The 22080-nt window shown below is 38.5% G+C and overlaps 1 protein-coding gene across 2 annotated transcripts in view; it reads left to right on the top strand.

Moving 5' to 3' along the window:
• Positions 1 to 22080, top strand: part of LOC141017767 (exostosin-1) — a 275169-nt gene that overhangs the window by 237209 nt on the left and 15880 nt on the right. For both annotated transcript variants that reach the window (XM_073492502.1, XM_073492501.1), the window contains 4 exons: positions 1115 to 1247; positions 10168 to 10286; positions 11383 to 11478; positions 19580 to 19669. In XM_073492502.1, coding sequence (XP_073348603.1) covers positions 1115 to 1247; positions 10168 to 10286; positions 11383 to 11478; positions 19580 to 19669 — 438 coding nt within the window. The remainder of the gene's footprint in view (positions 1 to 1114; positions 1248 to 10167; positions 10287 to 11382; positions 11479 to 19579; positions 19670 to 22080) is intronic.

The following is a 22080-nucleotide window of genomic DNA, read 5'->3' as shown; positions in this document are numbered from 1 at the left end:
AACTGTAGCGTCCCACATACTGCGAGCCTGACAGTTGGTGTCAGGAGGGGTGTGTGTGTGTGTGTGTGTGTGTGTGTGTGTGTGCTAAGAGCTGCCTTTGCCAGGCCAATTCTCCATAGATCAGTAAACCCAGAAAGAAAGGAAGTAGGCTTGTTTGTGACACATATTGTTGACATGTCGATATAGAGTCCTGAATAAAGCTTCATATTCAAAAGCGTTTTTAACTTCACTCAAAATGAAGAGTGATGCCTGAATATAATTAAAGTAAACAAATGACATCCTCGTTGTGGACCTTGAGTCATTTGTGTATTCAGAGGCCCGGCAGCAGGTTGAGGTTGCGTCATTGGTCTTCCTCCGAGGCCTCCTGAAGACTCCCAACACTCCACCAACTAACCTGACCTTTAGTAACAAGCCAGATGGATGATATTAGCTAAATACCTAATGGACTCCTCGTGTTGGGAGCAAGTTGATGCCCCAAGTGAAGCAGTTCAAGTGTCTAGGGTCTGTTCTGTAGAGCCTGTCCTCTTAAAGAGAGTTCCCCAAAGCACCAGCTGCAGCTAAACAGCTGGCTATTTCTATTTCCAAATATGAGTGCATTTTTGAACTAAAGGAGTTTAAGGAGGCCGTTGCGAGGAAGGTTGTGTCAGTTTCAATGTGCCAATTAGTTTTTTTCTAGATAAGCTATATAATAATTAATTTCCAGCTTTATTTATTCCAATTTTTGCATTAAAATCAATTCCAATCAGTCTATATGTGTATGGTTGTCTGGAGATACATGGTTCTTATTGGACATGATATTGAATAGTGTTATACAGAATGTCTGTGTGTTGATAGTCTTTGATTGGCTCTTGTAACTCATCCGGGAAGTTGTGTAAAAGAAAGAAGAAAAGGAAATTATAACATTTTCCTCTTGTCACACCTTCATATCTTCACTTCTCTTCTCTCCTCTACCTCATACTTCCTCTCCCCTCTTTCTCACTTGCACCTCATCCTGTTTTTCTGTCATATTTGCCTTTCTGGTGTCATAATTTGTTCTTTTTTCCGTTTAGATTTTTCTGCTTCCTTGTCTTTCTGCTCATTTGCTTTCCTCCTTCGTCTCCTCTCGTTGCCCCAGATCATCCAGGACCGTGTGGACTCCCATGTGTCAAGAAACCGCTTGTTGTGGAATTCCCTTCCTGGTGGTCTCTATGCACTCCCCCAGTACTCAACTGACCCTGCCCAGTTCCCTTTTTACTATGCCATACTGGGTAAGTGTTGATCATTGACATTTCACTTACACCACACTTGACCAAAAACTGTTGAGGAAATATTTTTTGGAACATACAGATGTGACAACTAGACAAAGGTTTGATTTTACTTTACATCGTTTGGTTGCTAGCAAGATTTCGACGGGTGGCTCCAGCTTCCATGGTGATTTATTCAGAGTAGTTTAACCACATTGATTTGGCCCGTTTATCAGTGCGGTCAACAACTGGAACAACACCAGCGGATGTGATGCACAGCTCATGGAGACAATTAAGGTACTTTAAAACACTTGGCACCCTAATGCCTAAATTTGTGTCAAAATAAGTGCTCCTCGGCATCATAACTCAGTCATATCCGCACAGACAGATGTGATACACGTTTGAATTCAGTGTGACTCACACTTCCAGAGGATATCATTAACAGTGATTCAATCGAAAAAAATGAATAAATGTCAATACATTATCTTACAGATCATAAGAACATACTACACACTTATAGTTATATGTTATCGAGTTGTCTGTACATCCAAAGATACATTGCAGATAGAATAGAATAGAATTTGCATACATTTAATGGTGCCGATTTTCCAAGATGTAAACAAATATATGCTCAAGTTGTAACCCACTGCTACCTAACTGACTCCATGGTGACACACTTCTTAAATACCCCCAATTCATCTCCAGAAACTCAGGGTATGATAGAAAAGAGTATGATAGATGGGAATAGGTGGCAGTGAGAATTGTTTTTGAGTGCCAGTCTACCATATTCCTCTCATTTTCTCCTCATCTTTGGCACTAAGAAATTGCAGTGGTGTTTCCACCCTGTTCTTGTCAGAGATCACGTGTCAGTCACTGAAATGTTACCCTCATTTTTTTCTGTTAATGTAGCTGAATTATTTTTTCAGTGCAGTTGTGCAGGTTCCAAGTTTTTCTTCAGTTTATTCCAAGTGAGCTGTTTTGCCTGGAAGCTGTTGATGGGAGTTAGTTGCACTGACAGGACTTATCTGAAGACTTAGAACTTACCAAACAGACCAGGGGCTGCTGGGGTATCTGATATCACCGTGTTGGTGTTTTTCCAACAACATGATAATAAGTGTTATGGTCCACATCTGGAGCAAACTGTTACGGCTGAAAGGGTAAAGTATAAGACTCTCGACTGGGATTCGTATCCTGTTTGGAACATATTGATACACTGTTCACTTAATATTCTTACACTAAGTTCACTTATTATTTTTGGTTGGTTAGGTTTAGAAAACAAAAATACTTGGTTAGGTTAAGGACCAGGGTCAACTACCTTTACTATCTAAAGATCCATTTTTGTCCCCCTTCTGACTTTACAAAAAAAATCTGTCTGGCTCCGCAGAACATATTTAAGGTAACACAACCTAAAATGTCTGAATTAGCCTAGCAAGGTTATAATTAGCATTCATCAATGTTTTCACATATGGCTACTCTGCAGTGGTCTACTGATGCTTGTTGGGTACTTGATTCTTGCATTTTTATCACAATAATACCATGTTTTGGTGCATTAATGAGATTATAGAACTACCCTATAATAAAAAGAACTGAACCTTGTTTTTGTTTTGTCTTTTCTGTTGTTTATTTAGGGAAACATTGACTGATCATTAAGCTCTTTTACAGCAATGTCCTGAAGTCACATACAGTATATACGGACAAGACGAAATAAAATATGGTAGTAACCACGGTAATAACAATAGAGAGATTATTTTCAAGCCCAAATAAGAAACAAAAAATGAAAAAAAATAGAATATATAAAACAATAAACAGATATGTTTGGACAACAACCATGTCATCCAGTAGACACTTAAAGTGATCCAATGACACACACAGTACCCGGCTAGTTTTAATACCTCTTGTCATTTGATCCATTTGTTTGGTGCAAAGAAACTAAAAGCTACTGTAATTTACCAAGCTCAGTATTTATCTGAGGGGCTTCAAGGGACAGAAATTCTTGGGAGCGAGTGCGACGACAAGTGGATTTAAGTTTTTTAAAGAGAGATGAGGTAGTGGGGTGATTTGCCTAGTGACACCTTATAAATAAAAACAGGGCAATGTTTACTTTTTTAAACATTTCCAAACTGGCAACACTTGAAGTGAAGACAATATGGCATGTGGCTTACTTTAAAATAGAGTGACAATACAGAACTATATTCAGGCCTACTTGAGACCTCCCCATGTTTGTGAAAATTGATTTTAGTAAAGGAAGACTACTTTGATAATAAACCAATGTATAAAGGCAGCCTAGCTTCAAAAACAGTAAAAGGAAAAAAAGGAAAACATAGGCCACTTTCAGTTTAATCTTGGCTAAAGTCCAGCTCAGTCTGAGGTAATCCTCTTCTTTTATTTTTCCTCAGCCACGTACAGCAGTCAACCCCTGAGCCTGAGCATAAAACGGAACGATATCAGCTCAGGGTTATTAAGTTCAGTGACACAATCTCAACTTCTTGGAACAGACATTATTCCTTTTGTAGGCTCTGCGTTTTTACAATTGGAGAAATAATCACTCAAGGCCTACAACAATGATAACGTTGACAAATAACCATCATTACTTACCATGTAAGTTTGATCAAAGCCACAGGGAGCCACTGCAGAGGGGCAAAAGAGCCTCACGTGGCTCCAGTGGTTGCAGACCTTCTGGTTTAGGAAAACATGGTTCAGGTTAAACACATGTTACACAGAATAACTTCTCACCTGTGAGTATTTTGTCAGTCTTCTTTTTCTAAGTCGCAAAGCTATGACATTACAGAAACAGGATCAGTGGTCCTGGAGCTACATAAATCATGATGTTCCAGGAACAACACCAACATGTCGATATCAGGTCGTGCAGGAGCTTGTTGCTGGTTGTTTGGAACTGCAAACACAACATCAGCAAATATATAAGCTCACCCCATGATACTGCATTTCTTCTTATCAGCTGAAACTGTAATTAAAATAGTGAAATATATAATAATGCATTTAAGATGTATATTTGTGTTGTAAGACTGCTGTTGAAGCAGAAAGCTGCAGGCAAAGACTGAAGGGAAGGTGGCCTTGTGTGTGTTTATGTATACGTGGGTGTGTGCTGTATAGATATGCATGCAGACCGGAGTGATTCTCCACAGACTGAGGCTGTAACTCGGATCGATGTTTGTCTTTCTCGGAGGGATTGTGGACACAAGGGTTAGAAGGACGAGAGAAGGGAGGGGTCGAGGCACAGAAAGAAAGATGGGCCAGTCTGGTTTATGCCACCGCAGTAAATCACTATTTTAGCTGCTGCCATCTCCAGAGCTGCTGCTGCTGCTCAGGGAATAAGTTGTCGTCAAAGCCATGTGTACGACGGTCTCACTCTGCTGCCTTCCCGTAACTTTTGATGGCAAAGCAGTTGCAACTTCTGCCCGGTAGTTTGAAAAAGTTTGACTGACTGCTCAGACATGTTGGCCTCAGGAGCTGAAAGAATATCCCGATGTGATGGCTCGAGTTACATCTTTACTTTAGTTTGTGGAAAGTTGTGCCGTGGCGTGGGCTGTGGAGCTACTTTAAGCTCTGTGTGTTAACTTTCCAGTGTGTTTCCTGTTGACAATCTGGCTGGTTTGGCACACACACACACAACCAGCCAATACTTCCACAATCATCTTTCAGCTGGGTGTAAAGCTGAACAGAGGACAATATGAAGAATGAGACCACACCGATCACAAAAGGAAAGACAAACAGCGCCCATTGAAGATGTACTAATTGTTTTCTCTTTTTGGATGTCGAACATAAATATGAACGTGTTCTCTGCCACTGGCTGTTTCTGTGAAGGAAGATAAGAGATGCAACATTTCTTTGAGGCAGAGTTGTTGGAAGGAAAAATCAAACTTAATTGCAACAACATGAGCCAAATAATCATTATTTTCTTGCTAAGTAATTATAGACAGAAATCTAGTGACAAAGCCTCCCTTTAGGAGCGTCAACGTGACTTTTTGTATTTGGATTGTATAAGGTTAGATGCACTATACATGACAGTAAAACGCATCTCCAGTTGAAACACTGAAACCTGATTTAAGGTTTTTAATTAGGTGGTTTTTGGACTGTTTTTTCAGATTGATGGCTGCAATTTTGTGCAGCTTCAAAGTCACAATATAACAACCTTAATGTGCAGATCATTGAGGGCAAGTGTGCTGTTAGTTTTTGGGAACAATAGCATTTGTATAATTTTTGTTACATTTGTAAAAAAGCCACAGATATAGAGAAAGGTTGGGAGGAATCCTTGGCCTCACTCTCTCTTTTAATCAACTTTGTTATAGTTTGAGCTAAAAACATTTAAACTTGAAACATTTCACCACACTTTGTTTTGGGATTGGCTTGGTATTTGGTTTGGTAGGTTTAATCACACTCGTACTTTGTTCTGACTTTTAGAGACTTTCTACAGTTGTGTCAAAGCAAAAGAATCCATGTTCATGTTCTGTTTATTCAGCTTACATAGAACTTACTCCAGGTGACCATTGGTATTTACCACCTTGTAAGCAATTTCAGAGAAATTCTGATTTAAAAACATGAAATCTTTTTTTATCTTTATTTATTTATCTTGTTTTTTGGGTGAATTTTAGTCCAATTCACAAAAAATGACATTTCAGTCATTATCTCCTCACCTTCATGCTGATGGAAAGTCAGTTGAAGTTTCGTAGTCCAAAAGACTATTCTGGAGCTTCACAGCAAAAACAGCATTGCAGTATTCTTCTAAACAACTGAAGTAGATGGGGTAGATGGGGGCTCTATACAGATTTCCAGCATAGTCCAAATCTCCAGAAGCCCTGAGATCCCAAATACGCATTTTTTAAAGTCAAAATTCTTCACTGTAGCTGTGAAACTAAAACTGTCTGAAGTTGGTGCACAAGCTCGACTGTGTGTCACAGTGTGTAAATATTGTCTTATCGACTTTCCATCAGCATTAGGGTGAGGAGATAATGACTGAATGTTCATTTTTTGGTGAACTTTTCTTTTAAATAATTGAATATTTAGTATAGTTTATATTGACCACTCAAATGCACCATCTTGGTGAAGTTCAGAGTTCAAGGCCAGTTCTGTGCAAGGTGAGTCTGAAAACTTTTAAGCTGAGGGATTCAAACTTGTGAGACAGCTGCAGTGTGTCTGTGTCTCTGTCCGTGGTCCTGAAACATTCAGGACATACAGTTCCTCTTTTTATATCCATGGTGCTGAACGTTTGAGCTCATTCCATCATTCCAAACCGGAATATTTGTGTGTATTTTTGTATATTTATTAGAATTATATTTTTTATTTATTATATATAATTAGTATACTGTTTGTCAACAAGCCAAAACCATACTGTTGATAACTTGTATGCTTATTATTATTGTTTGGTTTACACAAGAGGACCCAAACACAGACACACAGGCAGGCAAGTAGCTTAAACAAAAAGTGAGCTATAATTACAAAAAGCTGAAAATCCAAACCAAGAAACAAAGCAAAACAAAGTACAAACCAGAAATAATGCAAGGACCTGGCTTTCATATCAGAAGGTGGAGGGGATGGTGGTGGTGTTACAGGCATGAATGGCTACCAAGCCAGTGACCCCAGTTTGGGACTGTGTTTCGCGGCTTATACTGTAAGCATGAATCCACTGGATATTTTTTAGGAGACCTCGGGACCATTTCTAGCCATTTGTGGCGACAAAAATCGAATAGTTTTGTAGAGAAGTCAGGACGTCTCCAGCTGTGGTATACTGACCAAAACAGGTATTTTAACCCAAAACATGATTTTTTTTAACCCTAACCAAGTTGTTTTTGTGTCTAAACCTAACCAGAGTCTAAGCACAGCATTGTCACAACAAAAAATAGAAAAATAAACCTAAAGAAACATAAAGTCACAACATAAAGAAATGTAAAGTTTCAACATATACCTGGTTTGCAGAAATATACATCACCAACATTCATTCTGCTGATTTGAGCGGGTATTCATTGAAGGTTCAAAAATGTAATATCTCTCTTCTGCAAACTTTTTTTCACTGGGCTACACCTTCCACCATGTTGCTGCCACTGAGATCACCTCTGCAGGGACATTTTGCTGTGATCTCAAGTATACTTTTTGTGAATTTCACAATAAAACCCTATAAGAATGATATAAAAGGGTTGGGATGAATACTTTGAATTTCAATTGATTTTCACTCATTTCCTTTGGAACATTGGATTCTTTTGCTCTCACAGAGAATATCTCTTCAACACTTTGCCACTATATGTCTGCTACTTGTTTTAAGGGTTGGCAAGCCAGTACAGATCCAATACCTCTTTAATGACAACAGCAGACGCAATAGTGTGAAGGGTAATGAGATATTGACACTTGTCTGCAGGCGGTCACAAAAATACAGGAAGCTGTCTGATCAACAGACCCCAGCCATTCCTGAAAAAGCACCTCTTATCCACAGCTTGTAATGCCACCCTGATATCCCTTCCCAGGCAGTTTAAGACCCATTCACACATTGATTCATGTGACTCTAACAGCTCTCACATGACAGCCAGGTGGACTAATGACCCACATGTGACCTCAACCGCTGTCAAGGTGTGAACGAGCCTGCAGAGGTTAAATACGGATCAAATATCAATCCAGGCAATCTAAGCTGAAGGAGCTTTTCAGATTGGAGGCAAAACATCTTCAAGAATCTGAAGTCCAGTTGCCTTTTGCACCTGTAAATATAGAGGAGTCCTAAAAATTCTGGGTCCTACACTTCCCACAATGCAATCTTTTGTCAGACAAAACCACCTTGTTCTAATTGGTAGAACAGTTTCTCTGCAAATGTGGTGATCCAAGACATTATGTAATTTAATAAAATCACAGTGGTAGCTTCTTCCAGGAAAGTGCACATGAAACAGAAGGACTGAGCCTGTTTCTGTGACCCCGGCAAAGTCAGACCTCGTGCTTCCATAAATACCGCTAAGCCCACCTGAGATGGCTGGTCAGGGGGCCTGGTGTCAGAGAGATGGATAGAGCAACACTAAAGAGCACTCTGGCTCCACTTATCCATGAGGATGCATATTCCCTTATTCCCATCCACACCCGACACTTGGCATGCCATGTGCTTGCAGTCCTGGCCTTCTCTAGTTGTTGTGAATATTACGTACTGTATGTCTGTGTATGTTCCCATTTATACTCCACTGCGCAGAGAGTGGATTTTGAACTTCGGACATTTTAAAAGTAGTTTTTGTAATGTGAAAGGGTTCATTTTTAATGTCAAACCCGCAGCTCCTCTCACCTCTACAGGACCCTCGGCTTTATTGTTTTGGTTCACTCTCACCAGTTTCATGCCATAGTAGGCAGCTGTTTTTTTGTTTCTTTTTTAATCACAGTTGGGTTTTAATATGTTATTAAATGCTGTGAAAAGATTGTGTGATGTTGGTCCCTGTATGAGCGGAACAGGATACTAAAGCTTCACCGCCCGATCACTACTGTGCAGACTCTGGCTCCAAAGGATGCCACCACTTATCAAGGATTATTTTGGCTTCATTTTGTACAGTGGGAAGTGGAGACGCGTCATCCATCTTTGTATAGAGTCAATGGTGGACCCAAAACACAGCTAAAAGGAAAACTTTATAATAACCATCATTGACAAATGTTAAATTTATAGTTAATTGAACTTTAATTAAAAGTTATTTCACTATGAACAAACAATGAAATACTTTACAGACCATTTGTTAAGCAATTGTTTATTGTAAAGCCACAACTGATGTTTACTTTATAATACTTGTAAAGTTATTTGGATGGCCATTATAAATTTGATGTTTATAAACCTATATAACCACTCAGTAAATGGTTTATAAAGAAATGTATTGTTTAACAGTGAAATAACATTTAACTAAAGTTAAATCAACTATAAATTTACCATTTATTAATGATGGTTATTATAAATTGTTCCCAGGAAAACTAATATTTTCCTGACCTCTTGTTGTACAAGAAAGTGAATAAAAATGACATGAACAAAATCACCTGACTGTCTTGTGAAAAAGGAGATAAATAGTTTAATTAAATTGTCTGGAAACGACATTCTAATCAGGAGTAAATCACCATCAGCACTCGTTAAGCATGTGACATGTTGCTGTGCTGTTTTGTTTTCTGTCTAAATTCAACAACTGTGTGCTAATGACATTATTCTTACACAGATCATGAACATAACCCTGTTTACAGGATCAAAACAAGGTATTACATAGTCAAGAGTGTCACCTTAATCTGATTATAATCAAACTATTAGTGTGCATGTAGTAAACACACTACATGCTGTCAGATACATTTGACATGACATTTTACATACATGATCCTCTATAGATAGATGTACATGAATGGATTCATTTATTATGTAATATAAAATGTATTCAGAAAATGAAATCCACTCGTAGAAGCCGATGATTTATAATATTGATCCATTTCTTTGGCACAGGCTGCCACTGGGGGAATCAATTTCCTCAACCCTATTTACCCGTTGTAGCGTACACCAGGGATCATTTATCGAAGGGACTAATTTAAAGTTTGGTTCTGCTTCATAATTTCTCCTTTTCAACTGTTTTGTTCATTTGTTTGCTTCAATAAAATGCAAAAAAAAGTAAATAACAAGAGCGATTTTATTGTGAAGTCGTTGAAAATACAATTACTCCTTTATAGCATTCAGAATTCAGTAAAAAAGACACATAGAAAGCAAACTGTTCACTCTTGTATTAGACATGTTTACTCATGCTCACTCATGGGGACCAGGGGTATATATACTGTCAGAAAGATGGATGACGGGTGCAGCACAGAGCAGCCTGTGTCCAGTTAACCGTGATGGAGCTTCATGGGGAGCTACATCTGCACAAATCTGTGTTAAAAACCTGAACAGTTTACCCATGACAACTGTTTCTGAACTGTGTGTGTGTGTGTGTGTGTGTGTGTGTGTGTCCAGGTAAGAGCCCCTCGCAGCAGTTCACAGCTGTGATCCATACAGTTACTCCTCTGCAGTCCCAGATCTCCCCTGTGGTGAAGCTCATCATCGCTGTAGCCAAGTCCAAGTTCTGTGCACAGGTGGGAAGTGTGTTTATGTCATGCTGTGATTTGGTGCAGGAAAGGGAAAACAAAAACAACAGTGTTACATATTTAAATAGTTTAAACTATATCAAGAGGAGTCAATATTTTATCTGCTTCTTCTCTTTTCCTTTCCTTTTATGCATCCTCTTCCTTTTCCCCAGTTGACTGGTTGCTCGATGTTATAAGATGTTGATAAAAAAAAAAAATGATGCTCTTGGAAATGGGAAAAAAGTACAAGAAAGTCATCGAGGTGGTGATTGCCTCACATTGGCTGATGCGACTACTGTATACAGGTTTTTCTGTCTGGAGCCATGGTGAAGACCTATAGGTCTGAAAATGTTGGCTTTCTTAATGAATTCAACCACTTTTTACATATTTCCTACTTTTTTTGACATATTTTCTTATATTTGGAGTGCCTTCGTGTTTTTGAGGATATTAGGGGCACTGTTTTATTTTGAAAATACAGTTATAATGCTCCAAATGTTTCTAAGGTGTTGGTACTTTATCGTAGTTATCAGGCGACATCAGTCTGTCAGCTTTTACTGAACTGTGAGGGAAATAGTAACTGCACAGTGAATCAAGGCAGTGAGGAGAAATAACTTAAACATGCGTACATAATCTTATCCAATCATAACATTTAATATCATATTGTCCCATATCATCTTAATATTATTCTACTTTACTACTTTAAAATTACAATGTTCTGGTCAAAATATTATGATCTTATCTTTAACATTTTAGATTAGGAGCCCAGTCAGCCGCACGGCTAACGGCACAACAATACATAAGCATGACTTCTACATAAGATGCTTACTAACAAATGAAGAATTCAGACAGAGGGTGAATAGAGGTGCTGCGGCAATGGACACTGTTCAAAAATGAATTTTAAAGCATTTAAACATTTTCTAGAAGACATCCAAAAATAAAAGTAAGAACCTGAAAACAATATCAGGTCTTTAAAGATGAAAACTTCATCCTGTGAAAGATTCTGTTGTGTCTCATACTTTATTAAAGATATCAGCTGTTTTAAAAACCTTCATTCAGAAACTAGTGTATAATGATGTTAATGATTAAATGTGCTTTTCCCGTACAGATTGTGGTTTTATGGAACTGCGACAAGCCTTTACCTCCTCGGAACAAGTGGCCCTCCACCAGTGTGCCTCTCACTGTCATTGAAGGACAGACCAAGGTAACAGCTGCTGGCTTTCTGCATCCATTATGTATTAAAAGAAACATTTATCCTGCCTTCATAAAAACTGACTTGCTCAAAGGTGCTTTAGCCAAAGTTTGTTGGCGGTCTACATCAGCACAAACCTCAGCTTTAAGACAAATTGACTGCTGCCACTTTAAAGATTAAAGAAAAAAGGGAACCCGACAACAATCCTAAGAGGAAGGTGTTGTAAAAAACACATCTGATACATTATGCACAAGCCAGTGAGATGGGAAATACTTATTTTTGAAAATAACCTTATCATGAGATGCTAAAGCCTTCAGCACATTAACTTTCTGGGATAATTACTTTAGATGATAAGAGAGGTTATGACAGCATGAGCCTGATAAGGTTGAAATAGTCAAAATGTCTCCTTAGGACCCATCCTGATATCTGTGTAGGTAGCAGTTAGACTTGAGAAAAATCAGCAAAATCTTAAATTAAAACCTCAGTGGGACCAGTGTATGAAGCTTAACTGGAGCTTAAATGATCCTGTGATGAGCATTTAGAGTTTTGGAAAACCCTCAGGGAGAAATTCTGCAGCGTACAGAGCTCCACCTCATGATAAATGATTCAGGAAATTAAGCAAATACCCTTGAGGATGCCAGATGTTCAGACCCCTGTGTGCTGTTATTATATGAAAAACTAAGGAAAAACAAGAGTGGACCCTGATCAAGGCTCACTGAGGCTGAAATGTATCAGCGTGTTAGTTTGATCTTTTCAAAGTGTCACTGACAATGAAAGGCTTTTTTTTGCCTCAGACTGTCTTTGGATTTTATTATCTTTCTTGTAAGTGCTCAGTCCATTGAGCGTGTTTGATTGTTTGCTGCAGAAAATTCTGCACCAAGCGGCTCTCATAAATACTCTGTCTTTAGTCTGTTATCTGCCTACTATAGTCCTGGTACTGGATTTTGCAGGCCTGTGAAAATTGCTGATATAATGAAAGAGTCGGTTCTCTCAAAATGCGTTTTAACAAATCTCCATTCACAAACAAGAAAATATATGTATCTATGTATATTTGTGTACAGTCGTGTACTTAGATGATCCCAAATGTTTCCAACAATGTTTAAATCCTGATAAATTACTTTGTTCAAAGTAACAGTGCATTTCATTTGGTCGCCTGTTGTGTGTGTGTGTGTGTGTGTGTGTGTGTGTGTGTGTGTGTGTGTGTGTGTGTGCGTGTGCGTGTGCGTGTGTGTGCATGTGTGTGTTTGTGTTTGTGTTTCACTGGCCTCTCCCTGATTGTCTCAGTTAGTTCCTTCACACCTCTTACATCAAGGTGTAAAAATTCACACCTTCTCGTGTTTACCCCAAATTAATCAGAGAATAGGTGAAATGATTTAAAATGAAAAACACCTGTGTGTTTATTGGCTACCTTCCTGGATAACTGTCCAATGCACTGTGGTCATTTTGACTTGTGAAACTTTTGGCATTAATAAAAACAGTATTTCATATTTGGGTGGTGTGCCACCATCTGGTTTGGGCTTGTCGCCAAGCAGAGGGATTGGGGTGCGATGCCACCCCTAAACACACCCATCCAGCTACAATTAATTTTCTGCAAAAAAAAAGAAAATCAAATAAAAATACATGGCTGACTTACAATTAGCATCCAATGCAGTCTGTGGAAGGTTTTCACTGACCAGTGTTTCTGTAATGATGCACCGTGCACATGGGGCGCAGCGAGTCCTGAAGAAATGCAACACAAACACGCTGCCCTGAGGTGCTCAGGGTGCGGCCCCCATTTTTATTTTTTCTGTCACAATACACCTCATTGCTCCCACTTTCTGTCATCTGTGATATCTTTTGTTTAAATTATTGCGAGCAGCACAAGCTTTACATATGCCCTCTTATCATATTTTATATAGTGTTGCTGATCTGTTGCAGCTGGATTTGTACAGCCTCTCTAGCATGAACAAAAAAATGTTGACATCCAGTTTATAACCAAAAGCAGCACTTAAAAAGTGTGGTTTCATCATGAGTGATGACTCAGTGCTGTCAGTGTAGTAATCGTAATGACTTAAGTACATTTCTTAACTTCTGTTATTTACTGTGTTGCAAGATTATTATGAAAGTCTTTTGCACATAAAAGTTGAACTATATTCTGTGGTTTTATCGACTAAATTAAAAGTGATGATTACATAATGTGTTTTAGTGAGAAAATCAATATGAAAAAAAGGGGAAACAAAAAGTAGAAAGAACACTGTGAAAAATTCAAATCCTGAGATGATTAATTGGTTAGAAAACAGGAAATAAATGAAACAAGAACAAATGTTGAAAATCTTCTTTATTTGAAATGTATAATTTTACCTCCCTGTGCCATTTTATTAAATTTGATAAGTTCACCTTCAAATCAAACCATTTGAGAGTTTAGAAGAGAAATGTCTCTTTGGTTGAAGTTCAACTTAACATGGAGCAACAACAACACTGTTTCCAGTATTGTAAAAATAAAAAACAAAAACTAATTTTGATGGACCCACATTAGACTCAATGTAATAACATTTTTCAGCCACTGCCTCCCTGCAAACTACGCCTACGTGTTTCAGTGTAAGGGGTCACAAGTCAGAGAGGTTGGAAACACTGCTGTGATCTTTAACTTTGCACTCTGTGACATTGCTTAATATATGTTTAATATACTCTATGTTCCTGTTAGAACTGAACTCTCATGCAGTGATATTTCAGAGAGACTCTCACTGGTGAGATTGAAGCAACATGAGTTTTGAATATCAGCCATGAGAGTGAAGCTGGGAGTGTGACTTTGTTGTGATTGTTCTCATTTGCAGTATTATTGAGTAATATTCTGTCTTCAAGTACACACACATGTGAACTGACGGCTGTTCAGTGATATTTCATGAAGAGGGAAAAATGTATCGTTTTTTAATTCTAATCACTTTCAAACAATTAAGCTTCTTAATGCGCCAACAGCTGTCTCCAGTCCTGATGCTGTGTGGTCTAATTGCTTCTGCTTGTGTTAATGTAAATGTTTCCCCATTGAAAGACAAGAGCAATGTTTCCATTGGTGACAATTAAATGTATCTCAGTGGCAATATGCGTGTGTGTGCGTGTGTGTGTGTGCGTGTGTGTGTGTGTGTGTGTGTGTGTGTGTGTGTGTGTGTGAGCCGGTATCAAGCAGCGTCTATGGTCCTATAATTAGTTGTGTGGTATATTGCCGTGCAGCACAGACAGATGCTCTTCAGTGTATTTCCTTCCAAGCCCTCACTGTGTTTGCGCCCGCTGTATTAACTACACACACATACACACACGCGCACACACACACACAAACACACACAGTGGAAGTTTGTGATTTGCCTCAACAGAGCGCAGCAGCAGAGTAATTTGCTGTCTGTTATGAGTGTTTGTACTCTGTAATGCTGAGTGGATACACTCCATCTGCAAGCTTTTACTTCCTCTCTCTGTCTGTCAGGTACGTCTGTACTCCCTGTTTGCTTCCACTCTTTCTTTATCGAGTCAGAACTTCTGAAAAACAGTACATCCACACCATGAAATTTTGTATCTACTCCTTAATTTATTTTGTTTACATCCTACATAACCTATATTCTTCATGATATAGAAGAAAGTACATGATGATAAGGCATATACTCAGCGTGGGGCACACAGGGAGTGTGACTGGTTGATCAGATGAATCAGGATCCTCAAAGCTTGGCCTTTCTATAAGTGAGATTCTGCTTGCTCAGCATTTATGACCCACACATCAATATGATCAAAGGAGTGACCTATGGATTCCCCACTATCACTGTTAATATGTCGACTATATCTCAGCTTCATCAATCATCTCGCCCCCACACCCTGAATTTTATATTGATAAGTTAATCTTCAACATTGACTAGGTATGCATTTGAATTATAGCAGAGGAGCAGAAAAGTGGAGAGTTCAAAGGTCAAGTAGGACCTGATGTAGGAACTGGATTGAACAGAGGGGCAGAGAGTAGAACTGATGGTCGTGTTGACCAGAAAATATCCTTCAGTATTTATAAATAATCATTTTAAATAAGCTGGAAAGACTTTCTTCAGGCGTTATACAGTCTCTGGTTACATTTGTATTTTATCAACAACCAAAATGGCCTGTAGAATTGATGCATGTATACACATACTGTAGATACTGATTCACAGCCTCCTTTGTTTTTTCTTTGTTTTAGTTTTATTGCCTTCAAGTAAAGTTGTGATAACAGTTGCCTATATACACAACCTGCAGACACAGAGCAACTGAAAATATACTTTAGTTCATTTTAATTAGACTAGACAGACATTCTTCAGGGTTTAAAGGCAAAATGTGTATTTTATCAGCATCAAATTTCAGTCATTCAGACCTGTAGGATTAATGTTTATTCATTTTGTCAAATCAAATAAATGAAAATAAACCACATAGTCAAGGGTTTATTATTTTCTTTTTTACAACATGTAACATACAGTATAAATTCTGTAAAAAATAAAGTTGTTTTGACGTTTGCCTCTGAGTCATGTATCCAGGTCAACACGTTCTCACTCACAACTCCCAACTCAAATTTTACATATAAGGACTGTTATTCACATGAAACGGCTGTGGTTTTGTTGGGTTTTGGCATCAAAACTACCTGGTTAGGTTTAGGAAAAAACATAATAAACTGTCTTTTAGTCACGTAACTTACACAACTCACATCACTTAATTTATCTACGTCAACGTGCTACATAACGTAACTTCAAAATTAATTCATCTTGACTCGATGGATTATGGAAGTTAAATGAATCAGTAAAGTTGAGACCGTAAAACCAAAACAATGAGCTGAAAGATGCTTCATCAGCTCAAGAGTCAGTTGATAACTCTTTGTAGCTTCATTAATATGAACGAGTCCATTACATGGGCTCCTTTAATCCATCGTTAATTCTAAAGTATAGGTTAGTGAAAGTCCATGTCAGCTCCAACACACTCGTCTGTGTATAAATCAAATGCTCTGACTGAAATAGTAAAGATCATTTTTTTGTACAAGTGCCATCATCTCTCACTACAGTAATGAAATTGGCTTCCCATGGTTTTTAATAATGGTCTTTCAGATCGCTCTGTGCTCTTTGACTTTTAACTGTAATTTACAGACATCTTGATGTATCGCCGACATGAAGACAGACTGGATATCTCCAAAGACTCCATTTGAAGTAGCAGGAGTCATGGCAAATATAAAGAGTGGAAATGGGTGGAAGGAGAGCGAAAAAGATAAGGTCCAGACCATTGAACCGCCAGTGATCTCAGTGGGATCTAATCTCTGTCCAGAGGCAGAACGGCATCGATACCAGCCGGAGGGAGGCAGCAGGGGAGTGATGGGGTGGAGGGGGAGGTGGTCACTCAGACAGGTATAGACAGGTGGGTGCAGCCATTATGAGGTTTTGAAAGTCTGTCCCAATACTTTTGTTTTATAGACTGCAACTAATGACAGGCAATATTTTAAGTCAGTAATGGTAAGTGAGAATAAGCGACCGTGCTCAGGATGAAAGATGTATGTTTTTGAAGCACCTCAGACAGTGAGTCCACCAAAGGGCTCTGCTGTATAACTAAAATACAGGAGAAAAATATTGCTCTAGATAGAGATTTTTAAGTGATTTTGACCAATCATAATAGACAAGAACCACAGCGGTATAGCGTTATGACCCCAGCTCCTCCTTTTGACATGTCAAAGTGTCCTTGGTAGGCTTGGGCTGATATTAGATACTATAACATATTGCAATACTTGCCATCATGTGCAATATTTTTACCAATATCGAATATAGAACAGCTGCAACAGCATCTTTGCGCTTTTATTTTGAAAAGAAAATGCACGTGGAGCTGTTGTGTCAGTAGAGGCAACACTCGTTAGAGCTCTGCATGCATGGCGGCATGCATGCAGAGCTCTAACGTACGGACATGGAGGACAATAAGAAGAATGCCACCTCGTTGATATGGCAATATTACAGGTTTAAAGCAAGAGAAAATGACAACCCAAGGTATTTGAATAAGCAAGAAAGAAAGAAAGAAAGAAAGAAAGTGAAAGAGACTCAGGTAAACATAAGCAATCAATAAATTAAACCTCTGACAAGATGGCCTGAAGGATTCAGAGGGATGTAGTGAGGTCATAATGTACTGTCCCATTACAATGTGTGTGCATTGTACCTGTGACTGTGCATATGTTCTTTTTACTCATGCAAATCTTTGATATCATGAATTTTTTACATTCACACCATTAGTCCAGGATGAATGCAGTTAATTATCAGGCTAATTTACTACAGCCAATTACACTGTGATGGTGGTTTTCATAAGAAAGCTGAGCGTCTGTTCCACTGCTATGAACACCGTCCTGACTGAACTAATTACCTGCCTGCTGATTATAGGGCATCCATCCAAAGAAAATACATTCTTTCACTTAAAGCAGTGATTTAATGTAGTGTCACTCTCCAATAATTAGAGGAATTTTAGGGGATTTGTGTTCATATTCTTTGATGTTGCGCTTAATTTCTCGACGAATTTGCACTGACTCGTTAAGCTGAGATGGAAGTAGACATTAACCTTGAAGATATTTGTGGTCTTACTTTGCAAAATAAGCCTCTTAATATTACCCCTGGGGCTGTAAATTAAATCTACTTTATTTCAGACAGTGAATCCGTGTTGAACGTCACTACTGTGACAGAAGTTAACATGGAGGTTCATTGCAGTTATACAAAATCTTAGCTGACCGAGATGAAAGGAAAGAAAAATAATTAGTTTAGCCAGTTTTCTGCAACTGTAGGCCGTGATAATCATTCATATCTGAACATTTTTTACATGGCCCCAACACCACGACCCCTCTGGCTCTGTCATTTTGATTTCCCCGAATTAAATGAATGACTTGACATAATTTCTTATTAATAAAGCACCATATGAGAACAATAAACTATTAACAGGAAGATGCATCTGTGTTTCTATCAACTCCGTCAGTGCTGGACGCAGCCTGTTCTGAACACATCAAATGCAGCAGCCTGGCTTCAAGTTGGACGCTGTAGTTACCCCTCCAGCTTCAGTTCTTGAAGCACTGCTCAAGTGCATTAGTGTAAATGAGCAAGAAAGTCCAAGGCAGCAGGTGGCTGGGGTGGTTGGTTGGGTGGGTCATTAATAAGACTTTCACTCCAGAAACTGGAGCTCACGTCCTCTTTAAGACTAGGGTCAATAGTGATTTATTTTTAATTTGTGTAGTGTAAGTAAGTGAACGTAGGTAAAAGATGTAAGTGATGTCAGGTACATGATGTGAGTAATGTCACTTACGTTTGTTATTTAAACCCATAGAATGATCTTTGCCAAATCCTAACCAAATAGTTGTTTTTCTTTAACCCTAGGAAACCACGACCGTTCAACATTAATAACATTCGTAACATTCAGCACGCTTTATTTTGAAAGTTTTACCAGATGTTGCAAATTACGTGTTATTGCTAACTTAGCCACGGAGCCCATCCAAAACTAACACCAGAGGGGTAGGTAGAGCGTCATGGTTTGAAGCTTGAGGCCACTGACCAATCTGCTGAATTTGACGAGTTGGGAATAAGAACGTGTTGTTGAACGAAGGATAACTCTGGAGCTCACACCAGAACAGGAAATGCATGCTTGAATTTGTCCATTATGACTGTAATTTCAATCCCTTGTCACTGTTTTGTCCCAGTTTGTATGTTTTCAGGAAGTTGGTTGTTAACCTGTGCTGAACTTCAGCGACTCAACAGTTAATAATTCACATTTTAATTACAAGTCAATAGCATCAGCAGCCCTCTTTAGGTTGATGGATCAAGGTCTACTGGTAGTAAATTGATAAAGAGTCACACGAAAACTTATGAAGCCAACTGGTTGATTGATAGACACACAGCAGGGTCTGAAACAAACAAAAGAATCATCACGCCTCTATCCCTGTCTAATAAAGACATGAAATGTAAAATCAGGAATATGTACCTAAATACCTCAATAAGTACTGGCTACAGATCATTGGAGCTTCAACGCATTGCTTCACAGAAACGATCGAATTTGGCGTCTGATGAGATACTTTTAATGATAAACTGCTGTTAATAATGTCAGTTATCTCTCTCTGTCCCCCTCTTTCCAGACGATGAGCAGTCGTTTTTACCCCCACGACGTCATCCTCACTGATGCTGTTCTCAGTCTGGATGAAGATTCGGTTCTCTCAACAAATGAGGTGAGTCTCTGATAACTTATCAACCAACTGGCATGACATTGTAGGGGATTTTTCTACGAACTGGTGAACTGAGACACTGATGCTTTATCAACAAAATGAGGTGAGACGACTGCATTCCCAAGACACAAGGCCACCAAAACACCATTATCAGACATCTGGATTAGAATCTCAATTACTGAATTAATCAGCTTAAGTGAAGAACCAGTTCGCCAATGCAGGCTGTAAATACACACAGAAAAAACTGCATCATTATATGTCAAATAGTTGCACTTAGACATATTTTTTAACTGAAATTATGGATGTTTCGCTAACCTCGGCCCCCCTCAGTCACTGTTGCTACAAATGCCAAGCTTTCTGTTCTCCCACAGCAATCATACAGTTTAAATGTTAACATTGGAAAATGTACCACTGTGAATTTATACACATTTTTTAAACAATGGGTCACTGATTTCAGAAAGAGGTCAACAAAAGCAACCCTCTTCTTTCTAGCTAGCAAAAGTTGATTTTGATGCCTGAAATATCAACTGTCACTGGCAGATTTCTTATCAACATAGATGCAACTAACTTGCTGTTTAAGATAACAATAGCTCCATGAGTTGGTTGGCTGACATTTGAAGGTGCTATTTGTAAGAAAAGTTGATTTTTGAGTCTCATTCCCAACTTGTCAAAAACTGACGCTTTGGGATTGTAGGACAGGTCAGCTGCCATTCCAGAGCGTCATTATTTGACAAGTTGGGAGTGAGACTCAAAAATAAACCTTTCTTAAAATTAGCACATTTAAATGTTTCCAGATGGATTGTTTTAAAATGAGAACCCCATAAAAACTGGTTTGGATGGCTCCGTACATGATCTCATGCTAAAAGGTTGAGGAGAAAGCTGTGTCCAAGGTAAAAAAAAAGCACCTTCTCACTCCCAACTCGTCAAATATAGCAGCTTTAGCTTCAAGCTATGACGCTCTACCTTCCCCCTCAAGCACCAGATGTTGCATATTACTGCTATTATTGCTAGCTTGAGCAATCATGCTCAAGCTAGCAATAATAGCCTACGTAATATGCAACATCTGGTGAGATTTTCAAAATAAAGCTTACTGAAAAACACTTGACTTATTGTGACTTTTGGACTGTTATTTACGTTGTCAAACTGTCGTTTTTTGGTTAGGTTTAGGCAACAAAACTACTTGGTTAGTGTAGGAAAAGATCATATTTTGAGTTAAAATAACTACATTTAACATAAGTTATGTAAGATAACTTAACATAAGATGTAACATAACTTAATCTTGAATCTCAGTCACAAAGAGGAAGCGAGCCCCAGACTCTGACATTTCTCGCTCTTTATACTACTGCACTAGAGGGACACTTCAAGAAGTCAAACAGCGTCAAACTTAAAAACTGACCAGGATGCTGCTTTTGACGCATTGGTAAAAAGTTAGGCCTAGTATTAGCCTATGAAAAGTGATGAGTCATTTCATCACTCTTTTATTCTATACTAACCCTGTCAGGTCAGTTTAACTTGCATACTCCATATTTACATTTTAATGTTACAAGAGAAGAAACATTAAGGGTGAGGACAAACCCGAGTGTTTGGTGAACAAAACACTTAATTCAGGTAACGTTGCTTGAGGTTACCGGAGTGTTAACTTCAACAAATTTAATGAAGAGCATCTGGGTAACATCTGATAAGACATGTTGAACTAACTTTGCTGCATGTGGAAATTCTGTAAAAATAAAGATATGAATTTTCACAGAAAAATATAAAAATATATTTAAAAAAAAGTTTTGGAAAAACTTTGGAAACAACAGGCTGCACAAAACTTTGTGAGAACAAGTCAAGGGACCTCAGCACTGAAATCCTGCCTCTGGAAATGTTTTTATAACCAGCTCCTGCCTGCATGGTTTTATGTCAGCCAGTGGCAAAAGGTGGTGATGTCTTAACACAGTATTGATCCTCTCTGAAATAAGGCAGTCAGTCCACGCACAGTCATGAATACCATTCATTACAAATGAATTGCTCTGCCAAACAACGCAACAGACACTGAACTACTAAATGTGCTTTGCCTTTAAAGGACGACTCCGCGTGCATCATATGAACTAATTAGGATGAGTAGGAAGTTTAGCAAAGTAACAAAGTTCAACAGCAGATTTCAAATAGAAAACTAAGAGTTCTCATTACAGACATCAATACTGTGGAGGCATGAGACCCAGGCTTAATTTAATTATTGTGTGTTGTTAAGATAGATACCATTAAAACGGTGTCCTTTTAATTTAACGTAACACTGAGGAAAGGAAGCGGAGGAGAAGAAGTAAGGAAGGAGCAAAAATCAGAGAAGTGGGGAAGGAAAAAGGGAAAGAGAGTTATAAGGAGAGGTGAAAAAAAAACAAGAAAGAAAAGCTTTAAAAAAAAGCAAATGAGAT

The sequence above is a fragment of the Pagrus major genome, chromosome 22 (genome assembly GCF_040436345.1).
Source record: "Pagrus major chromosome 22, Pma_NU_1.0".
NCBI classification, from domain to species: Eukaryota; Metazoa; Chordata; class Actinopteri; order Spariformes; family Sparidae; genus Pagrus; species Pagrus major.
This window is presented reverse-complemented; position numbering and strand designations above follow the sequence as displayed.